General features: G+C 35.4%; 3 protein-coding genes across 8 annotated transcripts; 2 read left to right on the plus strand and 1 right to left on the minus strand.

The window, feature by feature from the left end:
• The first annotated feature begins 2,379 nt into the window (after window positions 1–2,379).
• Window positions 2,380–4,042, plus strand: LOC102661565 (uncharacterized mitochondrial protein AtMg00810-like). The gene is made up of 2 exons (XM_006579004.1): window positions 2,380–2,516; window positions 3,418–4,042. The coding sequence occupies exons 1-2, from the start codon at window positions 2,380–2,382 to the stop codon at window positions 4,040–4,042; spliced, it is 762 nt and encodes a 253-aa protein (XP_006579067.1).
• A 2,173-nt stretch (window positions 4,043–6,215) lies between these two features.
• On the plus strand, window positions 6,216–9,917 carry LOC100782076 (receptor-like protein kinase HSL1). Its single transcript, XM_003523707.5, has 2 exons — window positions 6,216–9,273; window positions 9,360–9,917. The coding sequence occupies exons 1-2, from the start codon at window positions 6,639–6,641 to the stop codon at window positions 9,758–9,760; spliced, it is 3,036 nt and encodes a 1,011-aa protein (XP_003523755.1). The 5' UTR covers window positions 6,216–6,638; the 3' UTR covers window positions 9,761–9,917.
• Window positions 9,918–10,413: 496 nt separating this feature from the next.
• LOC100819294 (nuclear poly(A) polymerase 4) lies at window positions 10,414–16,552 on the minus strand. Of its 6 annotated transcripts, none has more exons than XR_413832.4 (14): window positions 16,153–16,550; window positions 15,951–16,028; window positions 15,604–15,711; window positions 14,803–14,865; window positions 14,555–14,716; window positions 13,792–13,905; window positions 13,630–13,692; window positions 13,217–13,546; window positions 12,976–13,140; window positions 11,973–12,692; window positions 11,680–11,886; window positions 11,485–11,579; window positions 10,865–10,907; window positions 10,414–10,770 (listed from the first exon to the last, which is right to left on the minus strand). XR_413832.4 is itself a non-coding variant. In XM_041014878.1 (14 exons), exons 1-14 carry the CDS (start codon window positions 16,291–16,293, stop codon window positions 10,766–10,768), a joined length of 2,115 nt encoding a protein of 704 aa, XP_040870812.1. In that variant the 5' UTR covers window positions 16,294–16,552; the 3' UTR covers window positions 10,414–10,765. The 6 variants fall into 6 exon arrangements, 4 of the variants coding, with proteins under 4 accessions (XP_040870812.1, XP_006578243.1, XP_040870811.1 ...); XR_413831.4 differs by having other exon boundaries at window positions 10,865–10,911; XM_041014878.1 differs by lacking the exon at window positions 11,485–11,579 and having other exon boundaries at window positions 11,973–12,147; window positions 12,232–12,692; window positions 16,153–16,552.
• Between the last annotated feature and the right edge of the window lie 1,999 nt (window positions 16,553–18,551).

Raw genomic sequence — 18,551 nt, forward strand, 5'->3', positions numbered from 1 at the left:
AAAAAGAATTTCTACAACAATTAATTTAAAATGTAGCAAAAATAATCACTATTAAGCAATAATTTCTATAACTTTATTTTATTTAATATTATTTTTATATGTTTTTAGAATATATATATATATATATATATATATATATATATATATATATATATATATATATATATATATATATATATGAAAGAATAGGTACAATGGTACTTAAGATTCAAATTTCAAGCCACAAGAAAAGATTGCAGGATATAGGATCACTTTCACAAAAGCATGATATCTATTTTATACATATATATATGCTAAAGAACCGTACGTGGTCAACATCATAAGCGAGATACATATTATATTTCAACAAACTAGTATAGTATGTACGTGTAATACATAAATTTCAATTGCAAGCCAAGGGAATACAATTGTTTGGGCCAAACCTTTAATTCGAGTGATAGTAATTTAGTGACAATTCAAAAACAGTGGTAAATGCACAAATGTAAAACAAAAAAAATCTTAAATGTTAATATACACAAAAATCAAGTGATAACAATTTGACAATTCACCCGCTTCAATAAAAATATTATGTCAATATACATTAAACAAACAAAATCACAGAAGTTTATGATCATAGATATCACACTCAATTTAGCAAATGAAATATTCAATTGGAAAGGGTTCATGAATTAAAAATTTATAAAAATAACCCAAAATTGATCCTCTAGAGATCTCTATATATGTTCATTATAATCCACAAGTGTGAGTAACTGTTCATAGCTCTAGTACGGCTGTGAAATCTTATCGGCAAGCGTACTGAGTCAATCAAGTAATATAAAATGGTAAGAAACCGAGTATCGAACTCAGGAAATTTGTTTCATTTAGTGAAGTTATCATTCAATTGGTAGACATTGTATAATAAAAGCATGGATTGAAATTAAACAAAAGATATATTAGCAAATCTAGAGATAACTACAGAATTAACTATCTAAAAACGAAAGATAAACCAATGATAAAAACGTTGAGTCCCTCTACTAAGTTACTTGATGCAATTAAGGGTTTTTCTCTATCTAATGTTGTTTTTGTGTTCCATACTGAGGACAATTGTCCCAAGCATCGATGTCTCATGTGAATGGGCTAATTCTAATTCAACTTCGTTCTCGGATCTCTCGTCGAACTTAGCCTAACCGAACAACATTAAGGTCATAGCATAATAAAAACTAGAGTCCTTGCACTCCGTGTCCAGATAATACAGTTTTCTAGCCCTGCTCTATCCAGTTCTAAGGATTCAAAACATTTTTCAATGCTAAAAATCTTAACTTTACACACAAATGGGTGATTAGACCAAAAGCATGCTAGAATTAAATTCAGATAGAAGTAGTGAACACATCAAAGCAACATTAAATAGATAGTAAAGAATATTTACATCAAGACTTGGTAGAATTTCCCAACAAAAGCTTTAGCCTTTCATGGTAAGGTACCACCTTTCAGCTACAATAGGGGTTTTTTGAAGCAAAATACAGATTACACAGTGGTGGGGATGTTTCCTCCACCTCTAGGAACCTACAAATTACTCTAAAACCTAGAATCCTCTTGAAAGCTGGGGTTTTGGGTGCTCCTTTGCCCTATTGTGTTTCTCATGTAATAGTTCTATGTGTTTTCTACCAAAGCTCTCCCAACAAACCTCCTTTTTCGCCAACTTCAGCTTTTAAGGGCTTTCTGACCTCGAAGGCTCGCTTAGCGCCATTCTCGCACTAAGCACGAGTAAGTGACTTTTGGCTTAGCAAGCCAGGCGCGCTAAGCGCAGGAAGAGACAAATGACTTGCGTGGCAGATTCTCTTCCAGATTCCCTTGACTCGCTAAGCGAGCTAATGCCTCGCTTAGCGGATGATACTCGCTAAGCGCATTAGCCTCACTTAGCGAGACACCAGCTGCAGCAACCTTCTATTTCTTCATCTTTTTCACCTGAAACTGAAGTTGAAAACTCATTAATGCTCATTGAAGGGTGTATCTACTGCATAAAAACTAAACTAAGCTAAAAATATGTACAAACCTACAAAAAGAACCATAATTTGGGGGAAAAGATATAAATTTTATAAAACTTTTTTATACAAATGTTAGTCATAAAAGACGACTAACAATAACTCATCATTTACCTCGAGGTAGTCGCTCAAGCGTTCTTCGTTAGTAATGATGGCGTTTCTGGTGTTCTCTAGAGTTTCTCCTCTGGTTGCTCTGTTAAGGCTCTTGTGCGTCAGAAGAAGAGAAAAAAGAACAGAATGTGTTTTTGTAAAAGTTGCTCTAGGTTAAAAGTTAATTTAAATAATGAGTGAATTGATGACCTAATCTTATTTTCTTTATTTATTTAAAGGAAGTTAAGAAATGATTGTTACAACCATAATGGAAATGACTAGATGTCTGCTTCATGTGAAGGAACTTCCCAAAGAACATTGGGCAGAGGTAGCAAATACTACTGTATTTTTGTTGAACAGACTTCCCACAAAAACAGTTGATGGGAAAACTCCTTTTGAGGCCTGGTATGGCTTTAAGCCACAATTAAAAAATCTGAAAGTTTTTAGTTGTTTGTGTTTTACTAATGTACCATAGGTTAAGTGAGGCAAGTTGGGCAAAAGAGCGAAGTCTGACATATTTATCGGGTATAGCCTAACATCTAAAGCTTATAGAATTTTTCAACCTGACACAAGAAAAATTCTAATAAGTAGGAATGTAAGCTTCATGGAGAATGAGAAGTGGAGATGGAACGATGCAAAAAATCAGTAAATTGATTATTTGAATCAAGAAGAGTTAGTTGATCATCCTCCTGTTCGCGACACTAGATTACTTGCCGACATATATCAGAGGTGCAGTGTTGTTGTGCTTGAACCAACAGGATATCAGGAAGCAGAAAAAGATCCTAAATGGAGGGTTACTATGCAGAAAGAGCTCGCTATGAAAAAATCAGACCTGGGAATTAGTTGAAAAACCTCAACATCAGAAGGTGATTGGAGTAAAGTGGGTGTTCAGAAAAAAGGAGAATGTAGATGGCTCAATTAACAAATATAAAGCAAGGTTAGTGTTAAAAAGGTATGCTCAAGTTTTTGGAGTAGATTATTTTGATACCTTTTCTCCAGTTGCAAGGCTAGATACAGTTAGAATGTTACTAGCTATTATAGCACAAAAGCAATGGAAGATTTGTCAGCTTGATGTCAAGTCAGCCTTCTTAAATGGCTTCCTAAAGGAATAAATTTATGTTGAGCAACCCGAAGGCTTTGCTCCAAAAGGAGATGAAGACAAGGTGTATTTATTAAAGAAGGCGTTGTACGGCTTGAAGTAGGCTCCAAGAGCCTGGTATAGCAGAATTGACGAATACCTGCTGAAACTAGGCTTTGTTAAAAGCTTTAGTGAGTCTACTTTATATGTTAAAGGTGACGGTGATAGGTTTTTTGTGGTATCCTTATATGTGGATGATCTCTTAGTCGCTGGCAGCAACATTGAGCTTATTCAACAATTCAAAGAAGACATGATGCGAGTCTTTGAGATGACTGGTCTTGGAAAAATGTCTTATTTCCTTGGAATAGAAATCAAGCAGAGACAAAATGAAATATTCATTTGTCAACAAAAGTATGCAGATGAGATTCTAAAGAAGTTCTGCATGGATAACTGTAAGAGTATGAGCACTCCTATGTGTCAAAAAGGGAAATTGTGCAAGGATAATGGAACAACTAAAGTGAATGAGTCCGAATATAGAAGCTTGGTTGGCTGCTTGATGTATCTAACAACAACAAGGCCAGATATTATGTATGCTGTAAGTGTTCTTTCAAGATTTATAAATTGTGCTAATGAGTCTCATCTTAGAGCTGCAAAAAGAGTTCTCAGATATGTCAAGGGAACTGTAAGCTTTGGTGTTAAGTTTTGTTTGGCACCAAGCTTTGAGTTGCAAGGTTATTCTGATAGTGGCTGGGTCGGGTCTTTAAATGACATGAAAAGCACTTCCGGTTTTTGTTTCAACTTCATAGGAATATTTACTTGGAGTTCAAAGAAGCAAGAAATTGTGGCTCAATAAACATTCAAAGCAGAGTTCATCGCTGCAACAACATCTGTTAATCATGCTTTATGGCTGAGAAAAATTTAAAATGATATACACTTAGAGCAAAAAATGAATACCAAATTCATGGTTGATAATCAAGCGACTATAGTTATCTCAAACAATCCAGTTTTTCATGGCAAGACCAAAGATTTCAACATCAAATTACTCTTCGTCGGAGATGTTTAGAAAGATGGTGTAGTTAGACTGAAGTATTGCAACACTGAAGAACTGGCACACATATTCACAAAGTCTCTTGCAAAAAACAAGTTTGAAGATTTAAGAGAGACTTGGAATTCGCGCAAGAAAGAGTGTTTGAACGTGTGCATCAGTAGCTTTGATTTATTTTTTTGTCTCATGTTTAATTTATTTATCAAGTTTTAAGGAGCTTTAATTTATTTTTTTGTCTCATGTTTAATTTATTTATCAAGTTTTAAGGAGTTTGTTGTTAGGTTATTGGACTGTTATGCACCGGTTATTTAGTGGCTTAAGCTTAGTTGCTGAAGTTTAGCTAATTTAGTTGTTATTTTCTCTGTTTTTGAGTTTTAACTCAATCTATTTAAGCAATATCCTATGCAATCAATAAATATGCATTTTGTCATTTAAGAATATTCAGCTCTCATTTTCTTTAATATATCTCCAACAACATTAATAACTACTCAAACTCAAGTTTGGGACATCAGCGTCACTTGTTGACATGCTATGGTCCTAATTTTCTTCTTTTTTTCCTCTATATTACATTTCAAATTTAAATTTCTCACTCTTTTTTTCTCTCTCTAAGTTGTATATATTGTTGTATAACTATCATTTCTCTAAAAACAATGTAAGCCCACGGGAATTCACCGCAGCAATTTGTTTTGATCACAGCTCCTGATTTTCACAACGACAAGGAAAACCACATGCAAACCTATGTAGATTTTCTTTTTTATTAAAGAAGGTATTTCTCTGGTCATACATGTAAGACTAAGTGCATGCTTAGTTTCTTTTTGGTACATTCTTCTTTTTTTTTATACGTGTATAGTTGAAACTAAATCTTAAAAGATAACTGTTTATTTTTTTTATAAAATTATCTAAAGAGGCCAATAAAAATAAGTGATTATTTCTTTGAAATAACATGAATTTAACCTCCAAATACACATTTTCTAAAATTCTGTTTTTTCTTTTATTTTTGTCAAAACTCTGTTCATCATCAACACAAACAAACTATAGTTAATAATTATGGAGAAATAAGTGATAAATGCTTTTTTGATCGAGATTAATTTTGGAAAAACAATGCTTATTTCTCAAAAGTTCTTTGATGATGTTTCTAAAAAATAAGCGATTATTTCTTAGAAACAAATTCAACTAAACACACTAATTTTTCAAGTTGAATGTATCTTGTGCTTTCTTTTTTGGGTAAATGTAATTACCCAAATTTTTATAACTCCAGTTTCTTATTTCAATTTTTTTTTTTGCCATAACTCTATTTTATCACCAATACAAAAAAAAAAATAGTTAAGAAATGCATTCTCTTAAGTAGAGAAACATTTAAAAATAAAAAATTATTTTCGACATTATAAATAAAATTTTCTTAAAGATATAATCTATTTTTAATGAGACTATCGAGCAATTAAGTAAATTATATTTGAATAAAAAATTTAAGTAAAACATCACGAGTGTCTCCATATATTTTTAATCAAAATTGAAGTTGATTTCAATAAATAATATAATTTTTAACAATGACATTTTTATTATATGAGCTAGAAAGATAAAACTCTATTATTAATACGTCAAAAATATATAACGTATAAGATTTGTCCCATCATGAATCTATATTCTTTAAAAAAAAAAAACGTTTGTCTGTGCTAGAAAGTAGAAACTACAAAGTGTCAAGGTAGCGTGCTTCAGTCTAGTAACAAAAAGATATTCTCTCGTGTACTGTTGACTAACTTTCAACTTTCCTTCATCCTTTGTGGCTCATTCTACTTTGATGGAGATATCGATTGTATGGAAAGAAAGAGAGAAAAGAGAAGAAAATTTTAAAATTTGGTATGAATTTTATAATTTTATATTTTATTTTAAGTAAAAAAATTCTTTTCAATTCTATTTTCTTTTTCATTCTATCGAAGGATACATTAGACCTGGCAAGGAAACCAATGAAATCATTCAAACAAGATTATTTTTTTTAGAGAATCAATATTGATGGTAATGAATGGAACCAAAATAAAAAAAAAAAAACAATGATGGCAAGTCCTTTCAATCGTGTAGTTTTAACTAACCAAAGACATCCCCTGGAAAAATCCAGCAAAGGCCATCATAATATCCTCATCAGCCGTGTTTGAATGAAACTCTTATAAGTTTAATCAAGCAATAGATTTTTTGTCTTGCTTCCATCATTTTCAGCATCACCCCGTGTAATTAAAAGTTCATTGTTAGTGCGTATAATATTTTTCCCGTGATAATACTCAATATATAAACTCATTTCACATCTCAGAAACATGAAAGTGAAACATCTCATATAGAAAACACACACACACCCATGTTGGAATTTTGAGGGTCACGTTTTCCCGGCAAAATCCCTAACTGAAAGTACGAAATGTCGAAAATACACCTCTTCATGCTGAAGTTTCCTTTTCATTTGCTCTTGTTGCTCAGCGTCATAGTACCCTTTCAAGTAATTTCACAATCAGAAAATACCGAACAAACAATCCTACTCACCCTCAAACATGAACTGGGGGATCCACCGTCGCTCCGGTCATGGATACCGTCACCGTCGGCGCCGTGCGACTGGGCGGAGATTCGCTGCGCCGGCGGCTCCGTCACCAGGCTCCTCCTCTCCGGCAAAAACATCACCACCACCACCAAGAACCTCTCTTCCACAATCTGCAACCTCAAACACCTCTTCAAGCTCGACTTCTCCGGCAACTTCATCTCCGACGAGTTCCCAACAACGTTGTACAACTGCACCAACCTCCGGCACCTCGACCTGTCGGACAACAACCTCGCCGGACCAATCCCTGCCGACGTCGACCGCCTCGAAACGCTCGCTTATCTCAACCTCGGCAGCAACTACTTCTCCGGCGAGATACCGCCGGCCATCGGAAACCTACCGGAGCTGCAAACACTTCTCCTTTACAAAAACAACTTCAACGGAACCATCCCCAGGGAAATTGGAAACTTGTCCAATCTCGAAATCTTGGGTTTGGCTTATAACCCTAAGCTCAAACGCGCGAAAATCCCGTTGGAGTTTTCCAGGTTAAGAAAATTAAGGATCATGTGGATGACGCAGTGTAACTTGATGGGAGAGATTCCAGAATATTTCGGGAATATTCTCACGAATCTGGAACGGTTGGATTTGTCGCGGAACAACCTAACAGGGAGCATTCCTCGGAGTTTATTTTCGCTGAGGAAGTTGAAGTTCTTGTACCTCTACTATAACAGGTTGTCGGGTGTAATACCTAGTCCTACGATGCAGGGTTTGAATTTAACCGAACTTGATTTCGGTAACAACATTTTGACGGGTTCCATACCCCGAGAGATTGGAAACTTGAAGAGTTTGGTTACCTTGCACTTGTATTCGAATCATTTGTATGGTGAGATTCCCACAAGTTTAAGCCTACTTCCTAGTCTCGAGTATTTCAGGGTTTTCAACAATAGCTTGAGTGGAACACTCCCTCCAGAGCTAGGCTTGCATTCGAGGCTTGTTGTGATTGAGGTTTCAGAGAATCATCTCAGTGGTGAGTTGCCGCAGCATTTGTGTGTAGGTGGTGCTCTCATTGGTGTGGTGGCTTTTTCCAACAATTTTAGCGGCCTTTTGCCTCAATGGATTGGGAATTGTCCTTCCCTCGCCACGGTTCAGGTTTTTAATAATAATTTTTCCGGGGAGGTTCCTTTGGGTTTGTGGACTTCGAGGAACCTTTCTTCATTGGTTTTGAGCAACAACTCATTTTCCGGTCCTCTTCCTAGTAAAGTGTTTTTGAATACAACGAGGATTGAGATCGCCAACAACAAGTTCTCCGGTCCGGTATCTGTTGGGATTACTTCGGCGACAAATTTGGTGTATTTTGATGCGAGAAACAACATGCTTTCAGGTGAAATTCCGAGGGAATTGACGTGTCTTTCTCGGCTTAGTACTCTCATGCTTGATGGTAACCAACTTTCTGGTGCACTTCCATCTGAGATTATTTCATGGAAATCACTGAGTACCATCACACTCTCAGGAAACAAACTTTCTGGCAAGATCCCTATTGCTATGACTGTTCTTCCTAGCTTGGCTTACTTGGACTTGTCTCAAAATGACATATCAGGTGAAATCCCACCTCAGTTTGATAGGATGAGGTTTGTTTTTCTCAACTTGTCCTCGAACCAGCTATCTGGGAAAATCCCTGATGAGTTTAATAATCTCGCATTTGAAAACAGCTTCTTGAACAATCCTCATCTGTGTGCTTACAATCCAAACGTCAACCTTCCTAACTGCTTGACCAAAACCATGCCACACTTTAGCAATTCATCTTCAAAATCACTTGCCCTGATTCTGGCCGCCATTGTCGTTGTGTTGCTGGCCATAGCCTCCTTGGTCTTCTATACATTAAAAACACAATGGGGCAAAAGACACTGTGGGCATAATAAGGTTGCAACGTGGAAGGTCACATCATTTCAGAGGCTTAATCTCACGGAAATAAACTTCCTCTCAAGTTTGACAGACAATAACCTCATAGGAAGTGGAGGGTTTGGGAAAGTTTACCGGATTGCTACAAATCGTCTGGGTGAGTATGTTGCGGTGAAGAAGATATGGAATCGCAAGGATGTGGATGACAAGTTGGAGAAAGAGTTTTTGGCTGAGGTTGAGATCCTGGGTAATATTCGGCACTCAAATATAGTGAAGCTTTTGTGTTGTTATGCTAGTGAGGACTCCAAACTTCTTGTTTATGAATACATGGAAAATCAGAGCCTGGACAAATGGCTCCATGGAAAGAAGAAAACATCACCTTCCGGGTTAAGTTGGCCAACGAGGTTGAATATTGCCATTGGGGTTGCACAAGGTCTGTATTACATGCACCATGAATGCTCACCCCCAGTCATCCACCGAGATGTTAAGTCTAGCAATATATTGTTGGACTCAGAGTTCAAAGCTAAAATAGCAGATTTTGGTCTTGCCAAGATGTTGGCAAACCTCGGTGAACCACACACCATGTCTGCTCTAGCAGGCTCTTTTGGCTACATTCCACCAGGTAAGCGATGCCAAATGGCCACTTACAATACTTTTTATATTGATAATGAACTAAGCTGGTTTTTATATGCTTCACTTGCATTGCAGAATATGCCTACTCGACAAAGATTAACGAGAAGGTCGATGTATATAGCTTTGGGGTTGTGCTCTTAGAGCTTGTGACAGGAAGAAAGCCTAATAAAGGAGGTGAGCATGCATGCAGCCTAGTTGAATGGGCGTGGGATCATTTTAGTGAAGGGAAGAGCCTTACCGATGCATTCGATGAGGATATCAAAGATGAATGTTATGCGGTACAAATGACGAGTGTCTTCAAATTAGCTCTCCTTTGCACTAGTTCTTTACCCTCAACTAGGCCTTCCGCGAAGGATATTTTGCTAGTTCTTCGCCAATGTTGTCATTCAGGTTCTACATGTAGAAGAGCGGGAAACGAGTTTGATATCGCTCCTCTTCTTGGTGATACAAGGTACATCTATAGTTACAAGGAGTAACGCTGCAAGCAATAACTCATCTTGGTGATACAAGGTACATTTCTAGTTGCAAGGAGTGTAATGTATGTAAAAATGAAGAAAGAAGCTTGTATTGGGTGTAAATCATGCGTGATGAATAATTCAATGAGTACTACAAAAATTTGAATTACAAATGAAAGTATGCTGTAGAAATTTGTTGTGTTCCATCATTCAACCCTTTCATTGGAGAAGGCATGCAAGTTTTGGATATGATTAACTCAATTTAATAACTTATATTGGGGATTTGTTTAATCAATACGATTGTCCAAGTGATCAGCATAATCCAGAACAATTCCCTGCTTCATTATGTTTATTACCCATACTCTGAACCAAACTAAACACCAAACAAATTAATTACGCAAACATAAAAGAAAACCGTGTGAGAACACTAATGAAAGAAACCATTTTCACAAGGCAACTGTTCACTAAATTGAAAGACCAACGAATCCCCCCATTGACAGAATAACCCTCCACACCGTAACTTCCAAAGCAAGGATAGATAAGACTCTGCCGCCAAAATAATTTTTGTTTTACCGTTTTCTCTTCCAAATAACCTAGCCGAAATAGCTATTTGTTACATTTACATAACTTATCGATCACATCCACATCACAAGCAAACAACAAAGGTCCCACTCTTTTGAAATCCAGATAAGTAAATATCTTAAGGTTTATGAGACAATTCATAGCTCTGAAAATGACATGAGCCCATGTTTCACACACAACAGGATGTGACCACATTTTTAAGCGTCTCCATCATGCGGTTTATCTATGTACACATACGACCATCCATCGCAATGCCATACCCCAAACTCAAATCTTTCACAGCCATCATTTGTATCAGCTCCTCACTGTTCAATTATAACCTTAGTCCCCTTCACATCAGAGGATCTCAGCACAGCAACAACCACAGCATAGCACAGGGTAGCAGCATGAGCAGCAATTTCAGCCATTCACCTCCCAAATATCAGGTGATTCACTCCAAACTCATCATCCTACAAAACCAAAACCAAAGAGCACGGTATGAAAACATGATTCACGCCAAGAGTTGAAAAGCATGCTTTTCACAAAATCCACAAAGATTCTGACCTAGCCCCTTCTTCAATTTATACAGCACTACCGAGTCTGACATCTGGCTATATACACAATATAGAAAATAGAAAGAATAATAACAATTAGGGAAAAAAGTATCAAACAAAAAACTTATAAAATGAAAAAAAGGAAGGTCTGGTCTCTGAGCCCCTCTATACACAAAACAAGTTAGGTTCTTAAGCACAGTTACTGGAAACATAGCACGTATAGTGGTGCAAGACCTGCGACCACATATTCACCGGTCAGAAAACTCACTAAGAAATTCACTTACCACGGAAATTGATAGTTAAATTATCTTGAAAGAAACAGGAATATACAAGATAAAAACAGTTGTTTATAGTAAGAAGACCCAACAAGATGGGAAGAGAAAAGGGACAGAATGCAATCTGAAATGTCTATAATATGCTAGCAAAGCTATATAACAAAAGTAAGAAGAAGAAAAAATCAAATCAAAGAAGTCCAAAGGAACAAGATTAGACTCTATTTATACTGAAAACCCAGGAAATATGGTAACTTCCATAAAGGCATAATGCAAAGAAGGATGAGGTGAAAAGTATTATTATAAGATCAGATAGTCTTTATTACCGATAAAACAAAGAGATTAGAAAATTCAAAACCTTATATTCTTGAGCCCCAATATTTTGAAATACTCTATTTCCAAGAAAACACCCACTCTTCAGAACTGATCTGGATCAGCCACACAAACATCACCCTGCAAAGATCCCTGACTCACTATCTCCCAGACTTCCAGTTTTTTCACTGCCATCCACAACGTTCCTAATCCAAAAAAGTCCTCAAATGAAATAACTCACCTCGCAATTGAGGTTCTGGGAACTGGCATTTGGTACATAATCTGAACATTCAGCCCTTGGGATGAAATTACATTCTTTGTCTAGTCGCTGATCCGTATCATTGTCTCCCTCTTTATAGTTTGACAAGCTGTTAGTAGATTCAGTTTCTGCACTTTCCAAGCAATCTAAAGCTAGATCCTGAGCTTTGTCCCCATTGAGAACTCCATTCTGAAACGCATCACCAACTTCTAATTAAGGAACTTCATATGAACCAAACAACTTCCAAAGGTTCCTCCACTGGTTCAGCAGCTTACCTCATTTGGAATTTCAACACTCCTTGATTTCAACATATCATGTGTGGTGTCAACAAAGCCCGGTTCACTAATCTGCATGTCAGCTACCTCAGTGCTTAGTCCACTTCCTGGGAGTGCATCAGATGACTTAACTTCACAATTGTCGTTAGCATCCTTGGTTGTTGAACCAGCTAACCTAACCACTTCGATACACTCAATACTCATTTGAGTTGTACCACCTGATTTACTAGTACAACTTTCAGGAGAAACACATTCTAACCTTTGTGGGCTAATAGATGCCCGCTTATCTGGTTTGCCTGGCTTCTTATCCACCATTTCAGGGCAACTTTTCCTCTTGATGCATCTTTCAGACGACCCAGACCCAGACCCAGAGTAGCACTTAGTGGCATCATCACCTGTTTTTTCAGCTTGATGGCTAATATGCCTTGGCATTCGAGTGCGTTTGTAACCACCAGGAAAAACAAATGCAGGGAGTTGCTTTCGACGAACATGAGAAACAAAAATATCCATCCCTGGCTTCCAGTACATGTACATATTTATTTCTTGTCTGAATTCATCAACTGTTCCACGTATATCAAATTGCTGCCCCTCTTGACCTCTTACTCCCTCTTTTCTTTGCAAGCCCATGAAAAATGCAGAATGTGCACACAGCTTGGATGTGTCTACATACTCATTTGGGTAAGGATGGCACTGCAGCATCCCATTTGTATCTCGTTCTATCTACTCAAAGATAATTGAAAAGCATGTGTCAATACTTAATACATAGAGGAAAAAAAGAATTTACCAAACTGTTCAGAGATTGGATATTTTTAGTAAATAAAAACTGAACTGGATTAAACTCAGTACAACAAAGTCTTATGCCTAACTACGACAAGATTGTACCTTCAGGGAAAAATGACTTTACCAAAATGTTCAGAAATTAAATATTTTCAATGAATAAAAAACAGAATTGGGTTAAACCCAATAAAGGGAAGTCTTATACCGAACTATGACAAGACAGTACCTTCAGGGTAAGCAGTCTCAACCGAGATTCTACCCAGCCCCTCCATGCTAGTAAATCATCCGCGTCTGATGCAATTATGTCCACTTGTAAATAGTTTTTGTATGCCTCAAAAAAAATATAAGGCTGAAAAAGTGCGCTCCACTGGGCCTTATTAAGCTCAATTTCCTAACAGTGGAAGTATCAATCAAATAAAGATAGTCACAAAAATAATAAAAACTAAGGAAAAATTGACTTCTCTTACATCACAAATCTTATTGCCATAGCGGAACTGTTCCATCATAACACGAAGAGTGCTTGCCGAAACATTGTAGCTTGAATTCATGCAAGGGTATGCGGGAGTAATTATTGGCATAGTGTGAAATCTGTCTCGGGGGTTTCTACGAGGATCCCATATAGGGAATCCCAGTTCATTCTCTTCTATAGAGCATAGCATTACAGGGTTTGGCCACCGCCACTGTGTATAGACCCTGAAGAATCGAGAAACCAACATACTGGGGATTGCATTAGGGTAGAGCTGGCAAATTCGAGCAACTAAAATAGCCCAATTTACACCACCAAGGAATCCAGTAACCTAAGCACACCAAAAACAGTAATTAAGATTATTATAAAAGCTACTGCCATTGGTATTAAAAAAAATGTAGGTGCTGCTCTTACATTTGAATAAACACCACGCCTTTTAGCCCAAAACTTTAAACATCTCAATGCAGTTCGGAAGTGCTATCATTATCAAGGGTTAACATACTATCAAATTAATAAGATGAACAACCATTAAATCTAATACAACATTTAATCAAACCAAAGAACATATATATTAACCTCAACATTTGGAACAAGTTTAAGAATTTGATCTGCCACACGGCAGCCATTAAGACTTCGAACAGTTGGTTCATCAACATCATACAGCACTGAACCATGCGAAATATCTAGGTCCTGTCGATAAGTATGTTAGAAAATTATATCAAATTAAAGGCAAGTTTAAATAAAACTAGATTCCAAGGTAGAAGTGTGAGAAAGTACAAGGGGAAGAAAAATGAAGGAACACTAGAATGCAAAAGGCAACAGGAATTGGATACATGATATCAAATATAATACTGATTAACAACCTTTTTGAACAAATATAATGTATCAAAATCAATAAACTGCATAAATAAATTTAGATCAACAATAAAAATGTACATTTAGCAAAACTTAAGTGTGCTACATAAAGGTCAGAATCAGCGTACTAATTTAATATCCTACACTTCAAATTGAACAACAAAAAGCATCTACTCAATTGCTATACTGTTAAGGGGCTGAAAAGATAAGATCCTACAATTCAAGTCGAACATGATAAAAAGAGAAAAGAAAGATAAATAACAAAATGATAGCACTACTTATGTAGGACACATGATGAAGGAGATGTAATTGGATTAAATTCTAAAAGCAATAAGGAACTCGGTTTGTGAAGGAAAGTGTGCTTATGCTAGGAAAGCCTTCAAACTCTCAATCTAAGACAAATGCAATTTTAATAAAATTGTCCCCCACAAAAATGTGCTCTCAGAACATATAAAGTCCCTGCTGAATGAATAACCAAACTTACTTCTGGCACAACCAAAAGTGATATACTTGCATACAGCAAATCTATAGATATTCCCTGGAATTTGAATTTCATTACTGGAACATGTGCATCAGGAACTGGTTGAAGTTCAGAAACCTCTTCCATTTCGGCCAGGATGTTATGCAAAATGACAAAAAAATCTTCCTGCAAAAGAGAGATATTGGCTAAAATATAACCAAAGTCAAGGACTTTACTAAATTGAGGAAGAGTAACCAGCAGCAGAGTATCACCTCTCGGTTCACATAAGAAGGACCAATGCACAAAGTGTCTATGTCAACTCCAGGTCCATGAACCTGCAAATGATTGAATTATTTATAGCTAGATATCCAAACATTTATGTAACAGACTAACAGACACTTACAATACAGACATGGTAATATATAAACAACAACATTGGGACGCATTTGCTGTCTGCAACTAATTTCTTAACAGAACATCTCTTTTTGCTACAAGAATAAGATTTAAGACATTTATGTAAAGATTGGAAATGATATTCAATCGAAGTCATCACCCATCAGTCATTTGTCAACAGTGATTGAAACATGACTACTGTTACAAACAAAAGGCTGATATAATTAAGCTTCAACACTCTCCAGTCCAGTAGAATTAAATGCACTCATTAATGTGATCCATCAGCAAACACTTAAAAAAGCATCAGAGGTCTCTTTCTTGAGCCAGCTATAAATTATATTGACAGTGTTAAGCATAAACAATCAACCAGACTAAGTATTCTCAGACTCTGAGCTATTACCAATAACAAATGCACTTTTATAATGTCTCATAAATATTTCTCCTTCAAATCTTTCCAACATCTGGATTTAAGTTCCTTCCGCTACTGTCAATTCATGCCATTATTAATTTCTACAATGAATCAAAACAAGACGAGCACACTCAGAAGAAATTAGCATACTACAACTCTGGCAATGCAAGCCTTGAATTTAAATTTAAAATCCCCCATACTCCAAACAATCAAGAGAAATTAGCAATTGGCCATGTCATGAGTCAGGAAAAGGTAACAACGGCATACTCACCCCTAGTCGGTAAGAGCCAAAAGTAAAAATGACAGCATTTGCATCCTCAACCATCTGATCTGTGTAGCCACGTTGGCGCGTCAACTGCTTCACCCAGTTTTTCACAATCTACATCGTAAACTAACTTTGTCATTACAAAACATAAACCCAAAGGACAGTGAAACACAACAATCACAACAATAAAGGGCGCCATAATGAACCCTGAACAATATACAGGCATCAATCTAGCAAGGTTCCAATCCAAAATCCTCAATATGAAGAAAATAATATGAAGCACGAAACAGCACCGCAGTAATTAAAGCCTAAGTAATAATAGCAACAAAAGCGAGATCGAAGAAGTAGAATACCTGATCAAGGCGGTGAAGAACCTCTTTCCTCGCCGCGGATTCTTCATTGCTCTCGTAGAGCCCCGAATCGAGCAAGAACTGAAGCAAAACAAAACAAAACGACTTTAGGTTTTCGTTTCACGCGAAGGCGCGGGGTTAGTTAAACAAATTGTATATGAGATGAGATGAGACGAATCGGAAATAAATAAACCAATAACCTAACCTTGTCCAATTCGTTGTTACGCTGGAGATCGGCGTCGGTGGGACCCGCGAGAGAGAGGGGCTTGGTGAAAGCGTACTTGTTGGGTTGTTGTTCCTGTTGAGGTGGCGTGGAGCCGCCGCTGGGACTGTCGGAAACCGCCATTTGGAAGAACGAAACGCAAACGCACTACGAAGCTTCTTCTTCTTCTTCTTCTTCTTCTTCCTCTTCTTCTTCAGTGTGCATCGCTCAAATCGCTGGCATCTGGTTGATCCAGTTCAGAGATGCCCCTAATTCGAACGAGGAATAGGACGGTTTTCGCCTTTTCGGATTTTGGGGTTTGGGTGGGTTAAGGGAGCGTTTGGGGGTAACTTTAAGAACTGATTTTTATTTCGCGGAGCGGACTTGTGTAAACGTCGCTTGCTGTGTCCACTCGGTACGTCCTACCTGTACTTCTTTTTCATTTTTTTTTAATTAAATTAACTTCTTCTTACTATAATTTTGTCTTTTTTTGGACTAGAACTTTCAGTTTCGGATCTCTTATCCATTGTGTTGCTTTCTATATCCCGTTCTTTTCTCGTATATTTATATTCAAAAAACATATGTTAAAAATTATGATTAACATAAAATTTTAAACGTTATATATATTATAAAAAATTATATATAATTAATTCATATAAAATATTATTATATATATATATATATTAAAATAAAAAAATGTGAGTTATATTGTGAAAAAACAATTTAAAAGTTAAATAAAGAATGGTGTGTTATCTTTAGTTTGAAATACAATAAAACTGTCAAGGAAAATAATAAGTGTCTGACATGTGGTAACTTTTTTTTTTTTCTCTAAATGATATTTTGGATATTTTTATGTAACTGGTGGGCATCTTCTTTTTTTTTTTTTAATGGAGAATGGTGAACTTCTTTAAATTAATAGGACATGGATCTTTTACCGTAGAGAGCATTGATTTATTGTTATAATTTTTTCAATAAGAGAACATAATAAGAGATTAAAGCAATGTCACTCTCAAAAACTGCAGATGATTTAATATATAAATATGAATTTAAATAATTGATTAGAAAATATATAAAAAAGTTATTTTTTGTAACAATAATCGTGACTATTATGAAAAACAAAAATAACGTAATGTCAACAATTTATTGGTAAAGAATCGCAATCAAAGATAAAAAGGAAACACTAACATTATGTTAGTATAAATGAAATTAAAATTAAAAACATAAATATGAATTAAAATAATATTTTACAACAGAAAAAAACTCTTTTCCATCTTATAAGAAAAATTATACTCACAATATATTTAACAGTTGGATCGCTGATTCTAAGTTTTATCTTTTTAATAACAAATATTATTTCAAGAGTAATATGGCTAACGAAGCATGAGATTTCTTTTTACAATGAGAATCATATTGAAATTGGGATCAAAAAATAAATTTGGGCTTTTATTACTTTGACCTTATTTGTGATTTATTTACACACTAGAAAAAAAAATTAAAAAATGGAAGATGTAAATAGTGGCCTCTAGTTTGAGGTGTAAAAAAACATATTATCAAACAATTAGAAAAGTTCTTTAATATTACTTTTAGCGTAGATTAAAAGTTAATAAATTTATTAGATACGACTGTTTATAATTAAATAATAATGTAAAAGATGTTTACCATACAAATACGTGCATTATTTACTCTATGTGAAAATCACTTTTCATTTAAAAAGGAAATATAACAAAATATTAATTAATTAACTAATTAATTTTGAGAATTTTTTTCATTTTAATGAAATTGAAGCACTATACACGTTTTAATGTCATAAGTCATAGTGGATCTTGTAAAATGTTTTTGACATTATGTATTTTCTCTTTTCATCTTCTAACTCGCTTTAGCAAATTCAGTATTTCTAAAGTTTAATTGTTGTATATTATTGGTATAAAAAAATTATATTGTTACTCAATTAAAATTCACTTTTAAAATGGTTTTAACAAAATTATTACGATAATCAAAAAAAAAAATTATCATACATCTAATTTAATTTAGGATTATATCATTTAGTAAAATATTTCAAGTGATTTGACTAAGTATGAGACTAATAGTAAACTAGAATCATGATTAGGGTTGTGGTGTCAACATTGAAGTTAGGGACTTAGTTATACCCAAGTTAGTAGAACCAGGTGTGGACCATGTCTAGAATAATGTATTACGAAACAAGTAAAATGGATAAAGGCGTTTTATTTCTCCGTTTAGCTAGAGTAGACAATACCATCATCCTGGTCATCGACTAGCTTAAAGGAATAAATGTTTTTTTAATGAATAGCCTAAATGAACAAACATCATTTATGATGTTATAATTATTATTTACATAAAGGCAAGCTCTCCTTCAAAAAAAATTGATTTCAGACTGGACCTTG

Source organism: Glycine max, chromosome 4 (genome assembly GCF_000004515.6).
Source record: "Glycine max cultivar Williams 82 chromosome 4, Glycine_max_v4.0, whole genome shotgun sequence".
NCBI classification, from domain to species: Eukaryota; Viridiplantae; Streptophyta; class Magnoliopsida; order Fabales; family Fabaceae; genus Glycine; species Glycine max.